The following is a 21,906-nucleotide window of genomic DNA, read 5'->3' on the forward strand; positions in this document are numbered from 1 at the left end:
TTGCAGTTAGATAGTTTTGGCCAGTAAGATGAGGCTCACAAGGTTTCTGTGACTCAGCCAAGGTCACATAGTCAGGGGCAGCCAGGACCAACCAGCTACTGAACAAAACCCAGTGCAAGCAGAAGACTTTTCTTTTTAGGCAGGTATATTTGTAATTCTAATCTTAGGAAGAAATGCTGTTAGTCTTTAGGTCAATAAAAAAAGTAGAGGTGAAAGTCGTGTCTGACTGCGACCCAGTGGACTGTAGCCCTCCAGGCTCCTCTGTCCATGGAATTCTCCAGGCAAGAATACTGGAGTGGGTTGCCATTTGCTTCTCCAGGGGATCTCCTCGACCCAGGGATCGAACCCAGGTCTCCTACATTGTAGGCAGATTCTTTACCGTCTGAGCCACCAAGGCAAATGACTGTAAAAATGATCTAGTTTGATGTGATGTAGAAGACAAGAATTCTAATGTCAAAACACAAAAGAGATATAGCAGCTCAAAATTCTTCTAGGCACCGTGTAATTACTACCTTAAGCTGTGTCCAGAATTTTTCTGGAAGATTCAGTATGCAGAAGCTATGAAAACAGTTTTAAGGGCTTCCATGGTAGCACAGTGGAGAAGAATCCGCCTGCCAGTACAGGAACACAGGTTCGAGCCCTCGTCCAGGAAGATCCCACGTCCCGCAGGGCAACCCAACTTAAGACTGCGCCCCAAGAGTGAGTCCGTGTGCGGCAACCACTGAAGCACACCCAGAGCCCGTGCTCTGCGACGAGAAGCCGCCGCCGTGAGAAGCCTGCGCGCCGCAGCGAAGCCCCAACGGGCCAAAAATGAAAGCAGACAAAATTACTTTTAAAAATTAAAAAAAAAAACAGTTTTAAGGCAAAATTTTACTTATACCAGCCTCCTCAATTCTCATAAAGCATCTTAAATAGCAGAGGCAATTTTTTTTGGTTGCATTGCAAGGTATGCAGGATCTTAGTTACTTGACCAGGGATAGAGCCCCCTACAGTAGAAGTGCAGATTCTTAACCACTGCACTGCCAAGGAAGTCCCTCAAAGGCAATTTTTAAAGTTTTTTAATTTGTGTTTTATAAATATGATAGTCCAGTAACTAATATATCAAACTGGCTGCTTGCAGCTATTTGCATCCCGGAAATGATCTGGCATTATAAATGATTCTGTTTTAAAAAGATTAATGAATGAATGTGTAATAACTTTTCTTTCTTTCTTTTTCTAGCCAAGGACCCTTGTCATCAATTAGAGCAGTAATCAAGAGATGTAAGTTTATTTTTCCTGCTCTGTATTTTCCTCTGAAATAATTTTAAATGATGATTTAGATTTCCAGCATATGATTGTATTTGATGAATCTTACAAAGAATCTGACAAGAGTAGCTTCTCCTAAGGAGTAATAAACCATTTCAGACAAGCAGCTAGGTTTTCAAGATTATTTTCAACTTTCAATTATTTATAAACCAGTTCCTGAGAACAGTATTTTTCTTTTAGAGAACACACCTGTTTTTAACAAATGTATTATCTAGTCAATTTTAATGATCTAATATAAATTGTAACTATTTTCCATAGGTAGAAACATCTGATGGGTTTCAAAAATATCAAATCCTGTACTTTTTTACCGATTTACTTCCACACTATTTTTATTTAACTCTATAAATGCTTATGGAGTTCAGCTTACACTTCCACATACATGATAGAAGTACTGTAACAGAACTCTCTCTAAAATGGTACATTCATACTTCCTGACTTTACTTCTTGGTTAAAGCTTTAATATTTGCTGTTGGTACAAGAGTTCAACATTCTTTTTAATAAAAGGCTTTGCAAACATCCCTTTTCCAAATAGAACATGGATGGTGGGTGCTCAGTCACTCAGTCTTGTCCAGCTCTTTGAGATCCCATGAACTGTAGCCTGCCAGGCTCCTCTGTCCATGGGATTTCCCAGGCAAGAATACTGAAGTGGGTTGCCATTTCCTTCTCCAGGGAATCTTCCTGACCCAGGGATCGAACCCATGTCTCTTGTGTCTCCTGCATTGGCAGGTGGATTCTTTATCACTGCACCACCTGAATTAACCGTTATTTTTTAAAAAATAAAGATAAGAAAGGGATATTAAATGTTCTTTGCATTTTGAGCTGAGGTCACCACCCTGAGGAGAAGTATCCTGTTTTTAAAAACATAACAAATATTTAGTATGAATTCAGGATACCCACAGGTGTGAAGAGCATGCATTTGAACCATTGCAGTGAACACCTTGTCAGGTGACAACACGGAAAAGGATTTCACATTTCCCATATTTAATTTTTTGATGATGGTCATGAATTATAAAGGTGTGGGAATGCCACAATGAATATTGGTGGGAATTCATATATGAAATGAAAAGTTTATAATAGCTGTACATGCCTTAGAGCCCTTGGGGAAAGTGGGGGAGATGGGGCAGGAAAAGAATCTAGAAAGAAAAGTAGGATTTCGAAATTTGGTAAGAGTTTCTTGCTAAAGGTATAATTTGGGATAATTAAGGTTATATGTGTGTAAGCAAAACCCTGGAAGTAGCTCAATATTTAGGAAGGTAGTGCTGACAATCAATAGAGAAGGTGGGAGAAAAAATGAAACAAGAAACCAAGAAATAGAGAAGGTGAAAAAGACAGAATCTTATGAAACATTGGTGTCTGAGATCAAGCCGTGCCTTTAAGGTTCTCTAGAGCCAGAGAGATGTGACCTCCTCCCACAGGAGTCTGTCTGCCAACTCCTGCCTTTGTTCTCTGACTTCTTACCTTGCCTCCCTGTTGGATTTCAAGACCTCTTTTTGGGGGGATTTGTAATCCATACCTGATTTCCTATAGATCCTCCAGGATGGATCTTGCTTACCTTGAGGCCTCTGTACCATGCAAGGCTTAGGAGAGGCCGGCTAAGGAGGAGGGGGCCAAAAAAAGCTGAAAAAGAAGGATACAGTAATAGACAAACTCAGAGACACTTGGATGTTAGCGGCCAAGGAAGGAGAGGTTTTCAAAGCGCACGAGTGAAAGCCGCAAACAGCGCTTCCTGCTGCAGCAGGCGAGGTGACAGGAGGTGAGACCAGGGTGTGTGCGGTGCTCAGTGACCTTCGAGTAGACCGGTCTGGGAGATGTGAAGCTGGAAGCTGCACGTCATTTCAACAGTGAGTGGAGCGTGGGAAGTGGGGGCAGCTGGATAGGCTACTCTTTCATGCACTGGGTAGAAAGAGGAGGAGAAGGATGGAGGGTCAAGCAGAGAGATCTGTGCACACATATAGACTGTTTAGAAAGAAGCCTGGAGATGTTTGTAGACCCCGAGCAAAGAGTCAGTGGGGAGACCACACTGTCGAGGAGATGGGAGGAGAGGAAGAGATGAAGCAGGGCCCCAGAGAGAGGGAAGGAGGGAGAGGTAAAACAGAGGGAAATGCCTGCTTTAAGATGTCGGTTAAAAAAATAATGACCCACTTGTCATTTAATGTAGCACCCACTTTGTGTACACTAAAGAACTATGTGTTGGTTATAATTATCTCTGATGTTTAGGCGAGAAGGCCAAGCAGATCCTTGGGTGCTGCCATATAAAATAGAATGAAAAATAACTGTGCCATTCCCTCTCCATTTCCCCTTTTTGTGCATTGTATAAGAAAAAGGGCAGAAGCAAATTTTGTCTTTGTTGCTGTTGTTCAGTCACTGAGTCATGTCCGACTCTTTGTGACCCCTGTAGACGGCAGCACGCCAAGATCCTCTGTCCTCCAGTATCTCCCTGAGCTTGCTAATTCATGTCCATTGATTTGGTGATACTATCTAACCATCTCACCCTCTGTTGCCCTCTTCACCTTTCCCAACATCAGGGTCATTTCCAATGAGACAACTCTTCACATCAGGTGGCCAAAGTATTGCAGCTTCAGCTTCAGCATCAGCCTGTCCAAAGAATATTCAGGGTTGATTTCCTTTAGGACTGACTGATTTGATCTCCTTGCAGTTGAAGGGACTCTTCAGGGTCTTCTCTAGCACCACAGTTCAAAAGCATCTGTTCTTCAGCAATCAGCCTTCTTTATGGTTCAGCTCTCTCACATCCATACATGACCACTGGAAAAACCATAGCTTTACCATACGAACCCTTGTCAGCAAAGTGATGTCTCTGCTTTTTAATAGGTTTGTCTTAGCTTTTCTTCCAAGGAACAAATGTCTTTTATTTCATGGCTGGAGTCACCATCTGGAGGCGAAGAAAATAAAATCTGCCACTGCTTCTACTTTTTCCTCTTCTATTTGCCAAGAAATGATGGGACTGAATGCCATGTTCTTAATTTTTTAAATGCTGAATTTTAAACCAGCTTTTTCACTCTCCTCATTCACCCTCATCAAGAGGCTCTTTAGCTCTTCTTCGCTTTCTGCCATTAGAATGGTATTATCTGCATATCTGAAGTTGTTGATATTTCTCCCAGCAGTCATGATTCCAGCTTGTGATTGATTCATCCTGGCATTTCACATGATGTACTTTGCATATAAGTTAAATAAGCAGAGTGATAATATACAGCCTTGACATATTCCTTTCTCCATTTTGAACCAGTCGTTCCATATTCAGTTGTATCTGTTGCTTCTTGACCTGCATACAGGTTTCTCAGAAGGCAGGTAAAGTGTTCTGACCCTCCCATCTCTTTAAGAATTTTCCACAGTTTGCTGTGATCCACACAGTCAAAGGCTTTAGCATAGTCAATGAAATAGAAGTAGGTGTTTTTCTGGAACTCTCTTGCTTTCTCCATGATCCAATGACTATTGACAGTTTGTTCTCTGGTTCCTCTGCCTCTTTGAAACCCAGCTTGTACATCTGGAAGTTCTAAGTTCACATAATGTTGAAACCTTGCTTGAATGTGAAATGAGCACAGTTGCACAGTAGTTTGAACATTCTTTGGCATTGCCCTCCTTTGGAATTGAAATAAAACTGACCTTTTCCGGTCTTGTGGCCTCTGCTGAGTTTTGCAAATTTGCTGACATATTGCGTACAGCACTTTTAACAGCATCATCTTTTTGGATTTTCAGTAGCTCAGCTGGAATTCCATCACCTCCACTAGCTTTGTTCATAGTAATGCTTCCTAAGGCCCACTTGACTTCACACTTTAGGATATCCAGCCTAAGGAGTGACCACACTATTGTGCTTACCCTGATCGTTAAGATCTTTCTTGTACAGTTCTGTGTATTCTTGCCACCTCTTCTTCATCTTTTCTGCTTCTCTTAGGTCATTACTGTCTCTGTCCTTTATTGTTCCATCCTTGCATGAAGTATCCCCTTGATATCTCCAGTATTCTTGAAGAGATCTCTACTCTTTCCCATTCTGTTGTTTTACTCTGTTTCTTTGCATTGTTCATTTAAGACAGCTTTCTTATCTCTCCATGTTATACTCTGGAACTCCACGTTCAACTGGGTATATCTTTCTGTTTGTCTCTTTTCCAGTCCTGTGACCACTGCTAAGTTTTCCAAATTTGCTGGTATATTGAGTGTATCACTTTCACAACATCATCTTTTATGATGTTAAATAGCTCAGCTGGAATTCCATCACCTCCACTAACTTTGTTCTTAGTGATGCTTCCAAAGGCCCTCTTGACTTCTTCGCACTCCAGGATGTCTGGCTCTAGGTGAGTGATCACATCATCGTGGTTATCTGGGTCATTAGGATCTTTTTTGTACAGTTCTTCTGTGTATTCTTGCCACCTCTTCTTAATATCTTCTGCTTCTGTTAGGTCCATACTATTTCTTTCCTTTATTGTGCTCACCTTTGTATGAAATGTTCCCTTGGTATCTCTGATTTTCTTGAGATCTCTAGTCTTTCCCATTCTATTGTTTTCCTGTATTTCTTTGCATTGATCACTGAGGAAGGCTTTCTTATCTCTCCTTGCTATTCTTTGGAACTCTGCATTCAAATGGGTGTATCTTTCCTTTTCTCCTATGCTTTTCACTTCTTCTTTTCACAGCTATTTGTAAGGCCTCCTTAGACAACTGTTTTGACTTTTTGCATTTCTTTTTCTTGGGATGGTCTTGATCACTACCTCCTGTACAATGTCACGAACCTATGTCCATAATTCTTCAGGCACTCTTATCAGATCTAATCTCTCGAATCTATTTGTCACTTCTACTGTATAATCGTTAGGAATTTGATTTAGGTCATACCTGAATGGTCTAGTGGTTTTCCCTACTTTCTTCAATTTAAATCTGAATTTGGCAATAAAAGAGTTCATGATCTGAGCCACAGTCAGCTCCCAGTCTTGTTTTGGCTGACTATATGGAGTTTCTCCATCTTCAACTACAAAGAATATAATCAATCTGATTTCAGTATTGACCATCTGGTGATGTCCATGTGTAGAGTCATCTCTTGTATTGTTGGAAGAGGGTGTTCGCTATAATCACTGCAAAACTCTTTGTTAAGAGAGTTAACCTTTGCCCTGCTTCATTTTGTACTCTAAGGCCAAACTTGCCTGTTAGTCCAGGTATCTCTTGACTTCCTACTTTTGCATTCCAGTCCCCTATGACGAAAAGGACATCTTTTTTGTGTGTGTTAGTTCTAGAAGGTCTTGTATAGGTCTTCATAGAACAGTTCAACTTCAGCTTCTTTGGCATTAATGGTTCTGGCATAGACTTGGATTGAACAGTTTGCCTTGGAAACTAACAGAGATCATTCTGTCATTTTTGAGATTGCACCCAAGTACTGCATTTCAGACCCTTTTGTTGACTATGAGAGATACTCCATTTCTTCTAACGGATTCTTGCCCACAGTCAGTCAGCCAGTTCAGTCTCTAAGTTATGTCCGACTCTTTGCAACCCCCATGGACTGCAGCACGCCAGGCTTCCCTGTCCATCACCAACTCCTGGAGCTTGCTCATACTCATGTCCATTGATTCAGTGATGTCATCCAATCATCTCATCCTCTGTTGTCCCCTTCTCCTCCTGCCTTCATCTTTCCCAGCATCAGGGACTTTTCCAACGAGTCAGTTCTTTGCGTCAGGTGGCCAAAGTATTGGAGCTTCAGCTTCAGCATCAGTCCTTCCAGTGAATATTCAGGACTGATTTCCTTTAGGATGGACTGGTTTGATCTCCTTGCAGTCCAAGGGACTCTCAAAAGTCTTCTCCAACACCACAGTTCAAAAGCATCAATTCTTCAGTGCTCAGCTTTCCTTATGGTCCAACTCTCACATCCATACGTGACTAATGGAAAAACTATAACTTTGACTAGATGGACCTTTGTCAGCTAAATAAGGTCTCTGCTTTTTAATATGCTGTCTAGGTTGTCCATAGCTTTTCTTCCAAGGAGCAAGCATCTTTTAATTTCATGACTGCACACTGTTTATAATAGCCAGGACATGGAAGCAACCCAGATGCCCATCAGCAGACAAATGGATGAGGAAGCTGTGGTACATATACACCATGGAATATTACTCAGCCATTAAAAAGAATTCATTTGAATCAGTTCTAATGAGATGGATGAAACTGGAGCCCATTATACAGAGCGAAGTAAGCCAGAAAGATAAAGACCATTACAGTATACTAACACATATATATGGAATATAGAAAGATGGTAAAGATAACCCTATATGCAAAACAGAAAAAGAGACTCAGATGTATAGAACAGACTTGTGGACTCTGGGAGAAGGAGAGGGTGGGATGTTTCAAGAGAACAGCATTGAAACATGTATATTATCTAGGGTGAAACAGATCACCAGCCCAGGTTGGGTGCATGAGACAAGTGCTCGGGCCTGGTGCACTGGGAAGACCCAGAGGGATCGGGTGGAGAGGGAGGTGGGAGGGGGGACCGGGATGGGGAATACATGTAAATCCATGGCTAATTCATTTCAATGTATGACAAAAACTACTGTAATGATGTAAAGTAATTAGCCTCCAACTAATAAAAATAAATGGAAAAAAAAAATAATAATAATAATTTCATGACTGCAGTTACCATCTGCAGTGATTTTGGAGCCCAAAAAAGTAAAGTTTCCATTGTTTCCCCATCTATTTGCTATGAAGTGATGGGACCGGGTGCCGTGATCTTTGTTTTTTGAATGTTGAGTTTTTAGTCAGCTTTTTCATTCTTCTCTTTCACTTTCATCAAGAGGCTCTTCAGTTCCTCTTCACTCTCTTCCATAAGGGTGGTGTCATCTGCATATCTGAAGTTATTGATATTTCTCCTGGCAATCTTGATTCCAGCTTGTGCTTCATCCAGCCTGGCATTTCATATGATGTACTCTACATATAAGTTAAATAAGCAGAGTGACAGTGTATAGCCTTGATGTACTCTTTCCCAATTTAGAGCCAGTCCGTTGTTCCATGCCTGGTTCTAACTGTTGCTTTGACCTGCATATAGGTTTCTCAGGAGTCAGACAAGGAAGTTTGGTATTCCCATCTCTTTAAGAATTTTCCACAGTTTGTTGTGATCCACACAATCAAAGGCTTTAGCGTAGTCAATGAATCAGAAGTAGATGCTTTTCTGGAACTTTCTTGCTTTTTCTATGATCTAACGGATGTTGACAATTTGATCTCTGGTTCCTCTGCCTCTTTGAAACCCAGCTAGTACATCCGGAAGTTCTCAGTTCACATAATGCTGACGCCTAGCTTGAAGGATTTTGAATATAACCTTGCTTGCATGTGAAATGAACACAAGTACTGTAATTTGAACATTCTTTGGCATTGCCTTTGTTTGGGATTGAAATGAAAACTGATCTTTTCCAGTCCTGTGGCTGAAAGATAACCTCCCCAGTTCGGTAGTTGTCCAATGTGCTACTGGAGAAAGGTGGAGAAATAGCACCATAAAGAATGAAGAGGCTGAGTCAAAGCAAAAGCATTGCCCAGTTTTGGATGTGACTAGTGATGGAAGTAAAATCCCATGCTGTAAAGAGCAATATTGCATAGAGTCCTGGAATTTAGGTCCATCAATCAAGGAAAATTGGAAGTGGTCAAACAGGAGGTGGCAAAGTGATTATCGACCTGTTAGGAATCAGTGAACTAAAATGGATCAGAATGGGCAAATTTAATTCAGATGACCACTACATCTACTACTCTGGGCAAACAGATCATCTACTATGATCTGTTGGATCATAGAACAAACAGGAGAGTTCCAGAAAAATGTCTTCTTCTGCTTTATCGACTATGCCAAAGTCTTTAACTGTGTGGATCACAGCAAACTGTGGAAAATTCTTAAAGAGATGGGAATACCAGACCACCCTACCTGCCTCCAGAGAAATCTATGTTCAGGTAAAGAAGCAACAGTTAGAACCAGACATGAAACAATGGTTGGATGGCATCACCCGTTGGATGGTATTACCGACCTGATGGACATGAGTATGAGCAAACTCCGGGAGTTAGTGATGGACAGGGAAGCCTGCGTGCTGCGGTCCATGGGGTCGCAAAGAGTCAGACACGACTGAGCAACTGAACTAACTGGAACAATGGACTGGTTCTAAATTGGGAAAGAAGTGTGTCAAGGCTGTATATTGTCACCCTGCTTATTTAACTTATGTGCAGAGTACATATAAGCGACTGAACTGAACTTGTCCCTTGCCTTTCATGTCTCTTATTTCCTCAGCTATTTTCAAGGCCCTTCAGACAACCACTTTGCTTTCTTACACTTCTTGTTCTTTGGGATGGTTTTGGTTACTGCTTCCTGAACAGTGTTACCAACCTCATCCATAGATCTTGAGGCACTCTGGCTACCAGATCTAATCCCTTGAACCTGTTCGTCACCTCACTGTATAATCATACGTGATCTAAGTCATACCTGAATAGCCTAGTGGTTTTTCCTACTTTCTTAAATTTAAGCCTGAATTTTGCAATAAGGAGCTCATGACCTGAGCCACGGTCAGTTCCAAGTCTTGTTTTTGCAAATTGTATAGTGTTTCTCCATCTTTGGCTGCAAAGAACATGGTCAGTCTGATTTTAGTATTGTGCTGTTGGGAAAAGGTTCTGCTATGACCAGTGTGCTCTCTTGACAAAACTCTGTGAGCCTTTGCCCTGCTTCATTTTGTACTTCAAGCCCAATCTTTCCTGTTATTCTGGGGGTCTCTTGACTCCCTAGGTTTGCATTCCAATCCCCTGTGATGAAAAGGACATATTTTGGGAGGGTGTTATTTCTAGAAGGTGTCATAGATCTTCATAGAACTAGTCAACTTCAGCTTCTTCAACATCAGTGGTTGGGGTATAGACTTGGATTACTGTGATGTTGAATGGTTTGCCTTGGAAACAAACCGAGATCATTCTGTCGTTTTTGAGACTGCACGATGTACTGCATTCTGGACTCTTGTTGACTGTGAGGGCTACTCTATTTTTTCCAAGGGATTCTTGCCCACAGTAGTATATATAATGGTCATCTGAATTAGATTCACCCATTCCCATCCATTTTAGTTCACGATTCCTAAGATGTCCTCTCCTGCTTGACCACGCCCAATTTACCTTGATTCATGGACCTAACATTCCAGATTGCTATGCAGTGCTGTTCTTAACAGCATCAGACTTTACTTTTACCACCAGCCAAAACTGAGTGTCATTTCTGCTCTGGCCCAGCTGCTTCATTCTTACTGGAGCTTTTAGTAATTGCCCTCTGCTCTTCCCTAGTAGCATATTGGAGGCCTTCTGACCTGTGGAGCTCATTTCCCAGTCTCATATCTTTTTGCCTTTTCATACTGTCTGTGGGATTCTCCAGGCAAGAATACTGAAGTGGTTTGCCATTCCCTCCTCCACTGGGTCATGTTTTGTCAGAACTCTCCACTATGACCCATCTGCATGGCATGGCTCATAGCTGCATTGAGTTACATATGCCTCTTTGCAATGATTAGGGAGTGATCTGTGAAGGGTATCCTTAAAACAACCCTAATAAAGTAGATATTATTTTCTTCATTTTATAAGCTGAGCAAATCAAAAGTAATCCAAATCATGTGTGCTTTCTTTCCTGCAGTAGTTTGCCATTCCCTTCTCCGGTGGACCACATTTTGTCAGAACTCTTCACTGTGACTCATCCGTGTTGGTAGGCCCTGCATGGTGGCATGGCTCATAGCTTCATTATGTTACACAAGCCCCATAGTTATGTCAAGGCTATGATCCATGAAGTGGAAATTTTGTCTTACCCAACCCAATAAAATGTTTGCTTTCCTATCCCAGACTTAGTCATCTGTTCTTGAAAAGGAAAAGAACTTATCACATTTTGAAAGCAATATTCCTTAACTGATTGTATTTTAAATTCTTTCATAATGATTCTGGATCCAGTCAAGTCTTGAGATTCTTCCTTTTGTGTTCATTCTTATGAACACTAAATATTTTGGGCAGAGTTCTTGAACGTGTTCTACATAGATATATACGGAAATACATGCTTTTCCTTTCATTAACTTTTTAAGAGGAAATTATCCTTTGAAATTCACAGACTTAGCTAATATTCATTGCTTACTATGAGTCAGGAACTGTTCATTTATGTTATAAAATAATGGCCAGCATCGTAGGTGTTAACCCCATTTTACAGATGGTAGGGATACTGAGTCTAGGAGATTAAATGGCTTCGTGAGATAGGTCTGAGATGTGAACCTAGACTTCCTGACTTCAAGGCCATTTTGAGCTTTCCACTCCAAGGGTATTCCTGTTACCATGTCAAATGCCTCTTGTTTATACTCTGTCTGAAGCAAATGTAGTTAGTATTTTTATTATTGTGGTTTTTATTGGTAAGGTAGTACTATAGCAAAGATGCTTGTAGTATAATAATCCTTCTATGTGTTTATTTCTCCTGCCCCTCATGTAGTTACTAATTTTGAATTATTTAGAATGAGGGCTAGCATCCAGCTCTCCTGGCTCCACAAGGAGTTTAACTGGTCATTCTCCTCACCTCAGGATTGGAGAAGGATGGTCATTAAGTATCCATCCAGACTTATGACCCTGTTGGAATTTAGGAGAGTTCTTTATTAGCACTAACATTGCAAATCCAGATCTCAATCTTTTATGAACTACTGGACCTTTGTACTGAGAATTTAGCCATATGAACTGGAAAGTTTGTGAATGAGTCTATGAAAAATAGACATTTCACTAAGAAAATCTTGCCTTTGTTCTGTGGTCTTAATCCCAAATGCACGGAAGACTGGCAGTTTGTGGCAGAGGTTAAAAAGAGCGTGTTCTGTGTGGGCCATGGTGGCAAATTTGATCCTCTTGGCAACAACCAGATCAAATCTATTTAATCTGGGCAAATGAGAATGAGATTAAGCAGATAGCTGAGAAATTAGCAGGAAGATTGTGAGGCACTACGTGAAAATCTGCCATGAAAATCTGAAGTGTTTCTAGCTGCTAAACTTGTTCACTGACAAAAAGTGCCAGTCATCCTATAAAAGGTCAGGAGAAAAAAGAGATTTCAAAGATGAGGGAGTGTGAGGGGAAAAATTCAAAGCAGGAGAGGGGAGAGGAGTGATTCTGCAAGACTGTGGAGAAGGCCTGTAATTACGATTAGTGGCCTTCAGTCCCCTCATCCTGCTCCATCAGTGTGGGAGTTCCAGTCTGCTTTCCAGGGGTGGGGGCCAGTTCCTAACAGCCGCTGGTGTGAAGGGGCAGAGTCAAGTGAAAAGCCACCAATGTGAAAAATGTAAATTGACTACTGAATTACCTTTTACATATTACTCATACTTTAAAATTGATCCCTGTTGAAGTAGCAAATTGATTTTGTAAAATGATTCTTTTTTTTTTTTTTTTTTTGCTAAAAACTATAGGAAGATTTTTTTCCCCCCTGTGGTTATGTGTATGAATATCCTGCCTGCAACATTATTCTTTACTCTCTGAAACTATGGTTCATCAACTTTTCCTTTTTCTCAAAATACAGAGGGGGAGAAACTGGCATGGCAAGACAGTTTTGCTGCTGAATTCCTTTTAGAGCTTAGGCAACTAGGTTCACTCTTTTTTTCTCCCTTTCTTCTTCTGTAACCCCTTCTTTTTTTCCTTTAGCATTCATGAATAGTACACAGCAAAAATGCCCCGTGGAAGAGGTATGTTTGTGATGATAAATAACATGATGTCTTTTAAAAGTGCTGTGTCTGCTGATTCTGGCTTTAGTGATTGTGGTGATGTGACTGTAGCTTACTTGGTGAGCCTCTGACTTAATGAAACCATTCTTACAAATCAGACCTGCTGCTCAGAGCTTCAGCCTCTCTGCACTCTTTTTCCAGTAGAGAAAATATACCTCAACTTGGTTTAACTCTTGATAGACATGTACCAGTCGGTCACACCAGTTGATGATAGGTCAGAACATCCTCCAGCTCGAGATCCAAGGGTTTTGGCTTCAGGTGTTAGGTTTGCTTTGCTAACCCCATGCAGGATCCTCTGTCACAGCTCCAGCCCCAGCCTAAATTTCATCCCCGCCGCCCATCTCTACCCCTGCCTTCCCAGCTTGGGCAGCCTCCTGGATCAGAGGGAACCAGAACTTAACAGGAGGAAGAAAGATTCATACCTTCAACCTGTTCAAATAGAAAGAACTGAAAAAGTAGAAGATCAGAGAAACATAGGAAGTAGAAATAGAAATATCTGAAACAAATCCCCCTTTGTCCACAAATTTTTTACCATATACTATTTGATTTTTTTAAGTTATCTTTTAAATGTGCTTCTTAAAATAGGAATACTGTTCTCTGTTACACATGTGTGTGTAATAGTGACCCCATGTGTGACACATTTTCCAAGTCATCTGGTTAATACAGAATTTAATTTTAAAATAAAATTTGGAAATGTAATCCATCTAGTTTTTGGAGTTTGAGGTTTAAGGGAAAAGTTAGTGCTGCATGTACAATAATAGTCTCTAAACATGTTTATAGGAGTGATTTGAACACTTTTTGCATGTATTATCTCAACTTAATAAAACAACTTAAACCTCGTAAAACTCCAGAAAAATTAGAAAATAGTTGGAAATTTGACCACTTCCACTCTCTTTTCAATAGACTTATAAAGAAATAACACAAAAGCATAGTCATATGGATTAGAATAGATATTTAAAATTTTTTTCTGCCCATTTTTATTTCCTATCATCATAATGCTCTTACCAGGCAGTTTCTACTTAATAGCTGTCTACTTTGTTCATTCTTCAAATTATTTTCAGAACCACAAAATGTGCTTTGGAATGTTTTTGAAATCTATATTTTCTTATGCAACTCAAATATATAACTATAAATAACTTTATGCCATATGAGAAGATTGTTTTGATTTGCTTTTCTACTTATGGGTGATAAAATTCATATGTTCTATCTGATGTCAAGTGTCAGCTAACTTTTTCCAAAATTGTATCCTGTAAAAGTTTAAACCTTTATTCAATGTATGAATTTTGTACTAAATCAGAGTATTGTTTCTTTTGTAGCTTCTCGGACTTCTATTCAGAGTGAGCTTCATCGAGATAGGAGGTATGCTTATATTTATAATAGAGGACATATATTCTGCTAATTATGAAGTAAAAGTATCATCAGTTAACAAATTGCATATTTTTCTCATAAACAGTATATTACAGTGTTCTACCTCATCAATACATTTTCTGAATTAGTCTACAAGTTTGAATGATGAAGATTTCTCTTGAGAAAAGAAGCAGTACAAGCCTGAAAACGTTCTCTTGACAGTAATCATTTACTGAAGTCAGTTTTAAAATGTTTATTAAGCAATTGCTATATGAAAAGCATTGCTGTAAATTATTCAAAGATATGCTTTGTACCTCATAGTTACTTAGTAAATGTCACATGGATGAATGAACTGATGACAGGATAGAAAACAGAATAAAGGAAAGATAAAGAAAGGAAAAGTCAGGCAAGCTAGATAGATAGCAGGTGAATAAAAAGGGCTAGGTGACTGGTGGGGCCAGGGAGCAGGGCGGAGTGAGTCACTGTACAGATGGAAGGAAGGACTGGTAGATAGACTGATGGTAGGACAGATGGAAGGGTGGACAGGTAGATGGATAGCAAGGTAGACTTATTGTCCCTGCTTTCAGATTTCTTAAAGTACAGTGTAGAGCAATGAACAGGGACTTTGACCAAGTTCAAGTCCTGACTTCACTGTCTCACCCTGTGACCTTGGGCAAGCTCCTTAACCTTTCTTAGTTTATGTATCCCCACCTTTAAAGTACGTCATAGGGTTGGCATGAGGGCTAATACATGTATAGTGGTTAGCATTTATTAACTAGTAACTCACTATCTATTTAGATAAAAGCTATAAAAACATTGGAATGACTCATTTGGATTCCACAGAGGGAAGTGTAAGTTAATTGTGCTACACTTAGCATTATATCTCAGAGGGGACTGGCTAAATGCAATTTGTGAAACAATTTTTGTAACTCTTAATACATGCTCATTACAGAAAGTATTGGAAAACTAAGAAAAATATGAAAAATAAAACACAGCTTATTCACTCTCCTATGTAAAGACAGCAACAATTAATAACTTTGAATAGTACATTCCAGATTATGAAGATAGGTATCTAGATTCTGTACATATACCTCAGAACCTAGCTTTTCTTCATAATTAGATCTGGTAATTATAGTTCCCTTTGTCAATGCAGTTTCTTCTAATATATGACTTTTGTGATCAAGTAATATTTGTGAGGGGATCATATAGTTTGTTTAATCATTTTTCTCTTTGAAATATGTTCTTACTTCAGTTATTTGTCCTAATAAATAATTCTTATTCTTTAAATGTTTAAAATCTGTAAGCAGAGGTTCTTAGGGAATACAGTTCAAACAAAATCAATGGGCAGGTTCAGCTCTTTCACAAGCTAGCATGAGAGTGTTTGTGCGTATACAGTTTTGATAATGGCAGTGCATTTTATTTTTATTTTCCATAGAGGACCAGAGAAAAGCCGAGCAGGTCATCATCACACCTATTTGTTAGATGAGAAAAGTGAGGCTCAAGAGAAGTTGAAGAGTTTGCTCAGAGTCATGCAATTGGTATTTGTTACAAAATCAGGTTGAAGGTTAAACATGAGATCAGAGAGTAAGCTTAAGAAAATAATGAAAGAAGCCACACCTAAATCACTGTTTGCTCCTCAGGACTGAAGATTTATCTTCAGATTCATATACAAACTGACCAGGAACACAGAAACACACATCAGGGTCTAGAAGTGAACATGCAAACTCTAAACACTTAAAGCTAACTCTGACTGAGGGAGAGGTGGAGTGAGGAGGAGGAAGCTGTTCTTCTACTTATTAGTATTTTTGCAGAGGATGTGCTTTGTAATAACAGGAAACGAAACATTTCCATTTGACCAATGCATTTTTCTGCCTCAGGATGCACCTATGTTTGTTCCATAGGCTAGATAGCAGAGCCCTGGGAGAACGAGGCTGTATGGGTCTTGGTTCTTAATTCTGACCAACCAAGGCCATAAAGCGTGCTCGAGGCGTATGTCTAACTCTCTGAGGCCAGTGTCTCGGAGGACGGCTGTCCTTTGCTCCCTCAAAGCCTGCCCAGGTATACTGTTCAAGACAGCCCCAGCCAGACAGGTCATTTCTGTGACTGGCAGGCCTTATGTCTCTTTGTTGGGTGATAGTTATTTTCATAAATCTTTGAACACTTGCAAATAGACAAAACCTCACTGAGGCTTCTGTCTGTTTCCAGGCGCCCAGAGATCACCATTGTGGCAGCTGAGCCTCTGAGGCCCACCTCGTGGTTTCCAGGAGCCCACCCACCAGGACTGGCATTTCCCCCAGCTTCTGCAGCAGGCCCTTGGAGGCCTAGTGAGCTGGTTCCTGCTGAGGTGAATAAATATCGCATTACCTCTTTGCATTTTATTTTTAAATGAAGTTCAAAGATAAGAACCTTGGCTATTGCCTACAGCTGTTTAAAATCTTCATTCTTCATTTTGCAGCTCCCACCATCTTATGAACAAGTCATAAAAGAAATCAACCAAGTTCAAGTTAACACTACAAATAATAATAATGCTGCTGCCACTCCACGGCACACTATTACTTCAGCAACTCAGACTGACTTTTCAGAAGAAATAGACAACCATCTGCCTCAAAGTAATGCAAGTAATTTGTCTTCCTTCCTTCCAACCTAGCTCTCAGGAAGTAATCAGTAGACTCCAGCCTTTAAAATAGTTTGCAATTTGTGCATAATTCATTGAGCTCGATTTCCAGTCGGTATGTGATCACTGTGTGCTTGCTTTATTTGGGCTTGCTGTGATTATTATAATAGATCATTCTCACAAGCTGCAGCCCCAATCTCTAGGGTTCATCCTAGTTCATATCACAAAAACATCATCCTTTTAACTCATATTGATGCCCTTTACTTCCATTGAGAAAACTGTTATATTTAGCAACTTAAAATTGGTAGGATGCTAAAAGTTGTTGTCCTTTTAGGCTTTTTAAAAGCCTTGTAGGGATTTCCCGGGTGATCCAGTGGTTAAGTCTTTGCATTCCAATACAGGGGGTGTGGAGTTTGATCCCTGGTTGGGAAATTAAGATCCTGCATGTGTGTGTGTGTGTGAGTGTGTGTCTGCGCTCAGTCAGTCAGTCGTGTCTGACTCTTTGTAACCCCATGGACTGTAGCCCACCAAGCTCCTCTGTTCATGGAATTTTCCAGCCAAGAATACTGGAGTAGATAGCCATTTCCTACTCTAGGGAATCTTTCCAACCCAGGGATTGAACCCGAGTCTTTTGCATCTCCTGCATTGGCAGATGGATTCTTAACCACTGCACTGTCTGCCGAGCCCAAGATCCTACATGCCGCATGGCAAAAAGAAAGGGGCGTCATATTAAGATAACAGATAAGAATAAGTTACCTTGGAAAAGTAAAGCAAGAGTTGTTAGAATTTTGACAAGAGAGATGGTTTATTGATACATCTACCGAGAATCAGGAATTTAATGGTGTTTTAAAAATATTATATAATGAATATTTCTTAAATGAATAAATGCAACCTCAAGAACCCTCCTGCAGGAAGCTGAATAGAAACGTCTCCCCCATGATTTTAGAATTACTTTTTACTAAAGAAGGAAACCAAAATCTCTTGTTATTCTATATGTATTTTTAAAAATCTGTGTATCTTTCTTCATTGACATTGTCACATCGCAGCTTCTGTTCATTTTGGTCTTGTCAGCCCTGCAGGCACCTCTGAAACCCCTCCAGCCTTCCCCAGCCATCTCAGCCAGGCACCCTCCGACAAACGAGGAGCCTCTAATAGTCTTTGATATTTCTGAAGAACAAAATTGTCCACAAAACTCCAGTGCTCCAAGATGTCCAGTGCCAAAACCAAGATCAAAAAGCAACCTCAGACCAGTGGCCAGAGATTCTCACGCTAAAGAGCAGAATTCCCAGAGCAGCCCGACAGCGGCGCAGGAGGAGGCAGCCCCAAGCCGGCCCCCGCCTCTGTGGGAAGGTACCAGCCACCCTGAGGGTCAGGCCGTGATGAACATGATGAACGCAGAGCAGAGCCGCAGCACTGTCGTTTCCAGGATCAAAGCACTTGAGGGTCAGACAAATACAGAAAGCTTGGGACTGCCCAAGAAGCCAGAGATCGTGCCCCGCACAGTCCCGCCAAGACCTGCCGTTTCCTCAGGGAAACCCTCGCTGGCTCCCAAACCTACAGCCAACAGGGCTTCCGGAGAATGGGACTCCTGGACCGCAAGCAGACTCAGGGGGGCCCCCACCCCTCACTCTCCACCGAAGGAAGCAGGGAGCAGCCCCGTCACCAAACCCGAATTGCCAAAGAAACCAAATCCTGGCCTTATCCGGAGCATTAACCTGGAGAGTCTGGGAGGAGGGCCCGCGGCTGACAGTCCCAACGGTGGGAAGAAAGCGCCGACTCCCGCTCCCCGGCCTTTACTGCCCAGGAAATCGGTGTCCTCGGAAAGCACCCCCTGCTCTGCGGCTTTGCTGAAACCAGTCCCAGTGCCTCCCCGGCTCTCGGTGGCGTCACAAGCCAAAGCCTTCAGGTCACTGGGAGAAGGCCCCCCAGCCAGCCCCCCGGCCCCTGCGCAGCAGAGCCAGCCTCCGGGGGACGTAGACCTCATCAGCTTCGACGACGATGTTTTACCCGCACCGTCTGGGAGCCTGGCTGAGGACTCTGCTGGTCCAGACATGGTTCTGGGTGAGTAAAGCCTAGAAGTAGAGAGGAATCTCAACTTCTCACACGGTTACCTTGCAATGGCACCTGCTGGTTTCATTTCCAGCACGTGAGTTCTTGAGGTGTGGACATGCACATGCATGCGTGTGTGTGTACAGACAGGGAGAAACAGTGAAGTTAAGAAACAAGGAGCTAGGTGGAAGAAAATCAGAGGGAAGGGAAAGTCTGAGGTGGGGAGATAGAGACAAAGAGGGACACGTGTGGGTTTTTTAAAATGTTTCTTTGGCTGCACCGGATCTTACTTTAGTAAGATCTTTACTTGCGACATGTGAGATCTAGTTCCCTGACCAGGGATTGAATCAGGACCCCCTACATTGGGAGCTCGGAGTCTTAGACCACCGGGGAAGTCCCACATGTGTTGCTTACTGTCATCAAGGCAGGAATAAGCCGGCTGGGACCAGGGACTTAACTAGATGAGAGGCTGCCTCTTCCTCAGGCAAGCAGAGCTTCGCGCATGAGGAGGATGTAGGGGAAACTTCTCAGAGATGGGGAGTCGTGCCCCAGAAGGCCTGCTCAGTCTGAGCCCTGAGGCAGTGCCGGGAGAGGCGCCAGCCCCGCGGAGGGCTTTACTGCAAGAGCAGTAAACCCAGCCATATGCTGCAAAACGTTGTTCCACAGTCTTCGCAGAACACCTTCCCTTGGGAATGCTGAAGTTTTGTAAATAAAATACAACAGTTGTAAGTTTCCTGCCAATATTAGATTTCCCAAGAGGCAGAGAGTCTTTTTTTTTTTCCTTTCCTCGCACTGCTCAGATGGAGAATGTGATGGTAAAGCTTATCTTTGATTTGCCAAACCAAGCTGCTCTACTTGTCATCAATAAGATTCCTTTTACTGCTGTTCACTTATTTGGATAGAATTTATGATCATATAAGCATAATACTACTTTCTAAAGGTTAGCTGTTATCTTGTAAATGTGTAAGATGCATCAAAATGATATAAACTCTGTAATGCAAAACCAAATTCTGCAGAGCACAGATGTATTTCAGATGATAACCATATATTTATTAAATATTTACCACACACACACAACATTGGAACTGGCTGTAGCATGTCTCTTGTCCATAAGAAGTGAAAAGAAAAACATTAGAATATATTGGGTTTCTGCTGTGTTCCAAACCCTCTGCTAGATCCCAGAGATACATGATTGAATTTAATCCTCACACTAACCCTGCATCATGGTTCATTTACATATGAAGAATATCAGACTGAGATAAATACATAACTTAATTACTATCATAAAACTAATAATTTTCCAAAGCAGGATTCAAGCTGCATCTTTTTTTTCTAAGTCTAGCTTATTTTTCACTCTATCATGTTGCACCTCAACATTTTCATGAATCCTTAAACCAGGCAACACATTAAGAACTTTTCAAGTCTTCATTATAGCATTTTTTATTTAGATCTTTTTAGTGTTAACAGGGTTCCGAGTAGGACAGGGAGGGTTAGATCCAACACCAGCGAGCTGTGAAGGGGTGGGAACACTCCAAGCGAAAGTAACACCGCCTTCTGAAGCTGCTAGAGGCTGTGCTGATGGCAACGTGGCTAGTAATTGCTGAGGATTTATTCTGTGTCATCAAGCAGATAATCACAGTCATCTTCAAAAAGGAAGGTCAGCAGGATACATCAACATGAATATAGTGTCGAGCTTCCTACTCAGCCTTTTCTGTTTCTCGATTTCTGTACAACGTTTAATTATTGAGGCACCTTTCAGTAAAAGGTGTCATTTGCTTGCCCTACCTGACTGCCTTAACTTGTGGACTGAGCCCTGTCTTCTTTTTATTTTTATTTATTTACTTATATGGCTTGCTGGAGCTTCGTTCCCCAAACGGGGCTTGGATCTGTGCCCCCTGCACTGGGAGTGCTGAGTCTTAACCACTGGACTGCCAGGGAAGTCCCTCGGTCTTCTTCTTAAACCTGCTCCTCTTCCTGTATTCTGCCCCTGTCCTGGTTCCTCCGTTACACTCCAGCCTTCCTACAGAGTCCTGTAGGTCACGCTGGAGCCTCCCTCCCTGTCACACACAGTGGCTAGGTGTTTGAATTTGGAGTCAGGCAGGCTGGGTCCACCACTTAATTGCTGTGGGACCTGAGGCAATTTACTTAACCCCATAGTGCCTTGGTTTCCTTATCTATAAAACATGATCATAACACTCCTCGTGGAGGCATTGCGAGTATTAAATATGATTATGCAGGAAAGCTCTATCACATTGTCTGAAACACAGTGTGTGCTCATTAAGTGGTGGTTATTAGTCTTACTTCTTGCCCTTCACACCCAATAAGTTGCCAGGTCCTGCTGGTTTTACCTTATGAGTAGCTCTTTCTTTCATTTCCACCCCTCCTGCTCCTGGCCCAGTTTTCTAATCTTCAGGTCTGGATAACCGCAGTGCCCTGCTAACTGAGCTTCTGCTTCTGCTTCCAAACCGCCATCAACCATAGCATGCTTACCCAAGGCATGCTTCTAGAGCACACATTGGACCTTGTTGCTTCCTTGCTCATTGGCCTCCAGAGGCATTCAAGATTCTCTCTGAGTTCTTCACAATGTAGGGGCACTTTTGGTTAATGATTGGGGCTTTGTGACTTTTTTGGAGAGGAAACTATTTTTTCTTGTTTCCACTGGGTCTTCATTGCTGCATGCGGGCCTTCTCTGGTTGTGGCGAGTGGGAGCTGCTCCTTGGAGCTTCTCAGTGTGGTGGTTTCTCTCCTTGTGGAGCATGGGCTGTAGCGCACATGCTCAATAGTTGTGGTGCGCTGGCTTAGTTGCCATGTGGGATCTTCCTTGACCAAGGATCAAACTGGTTCCCCCTGCATCGCAAGGCACATTTTTAACCACTGGGCCACCAG

General features: G+C 41.6%; 1 protein-coding gene across 10 annotated transcripts in view; it reads left to right on the plus strand.

Moving 5' to 3' along the window:
- Positions 1–21,906, plus strand: part of SH3D19 (SH3 domain containing 19) — a 199,395-nt gene that overhangs the window by 133,841 nt on the left and 43,648 nt on the right. For 5 of the 10 annotated variants that reach the window (XM_070474758.1, XM_020878192.2, XM_020878195.2 and 2 more), the window contains exons 3-8: positions 1,220–1,260; positions 12,931–12,971; positions 14,327–14,369; positions 16,563–16,701; positions 16,813–16,975; positions 18,043–19,032. In XM_070474758.1, coding sequence (XP_070330859.1) covers positions 12,956–12,971; positions 14,327–14,369; positions 16,563–16,701; positions 16,813–16,975; positions 18,043–19,032 — 1,351 coding nt within the window. In that variant the 5' untranslated portion in view covers positions 1,220–1,260; positions 12,931–12,955. The remainder of the gene's footprint in view (positions 1–1,219; positions 1,261–12,930; positions 12,972–14,326; positions 14,370–16,562; positions 16,702–16,812; positions 16,976–18,042; positions 19,033–21,906) is intronic. The other 5 variants (XM_070474759.1, XM_070474755.1, XM_020878198.2 and 2 more) reach the window with 3 other exon arrangements.

Source organism: Odocoileus virginianus, chromosome 12 (genome assembly GCF_023699985.2).
Source record: "Odocoileus virginianus isolate 20LAN1187 ecotype Illinois chromosome 12, Ovbor_1.2, whole genome shotgun sequence".
NCBI lineage: Eukaryota > Metazoa > Chordata > Mammalia > Artiodactyla > Cervidae > Odocoileus > Odocoileus virginianus.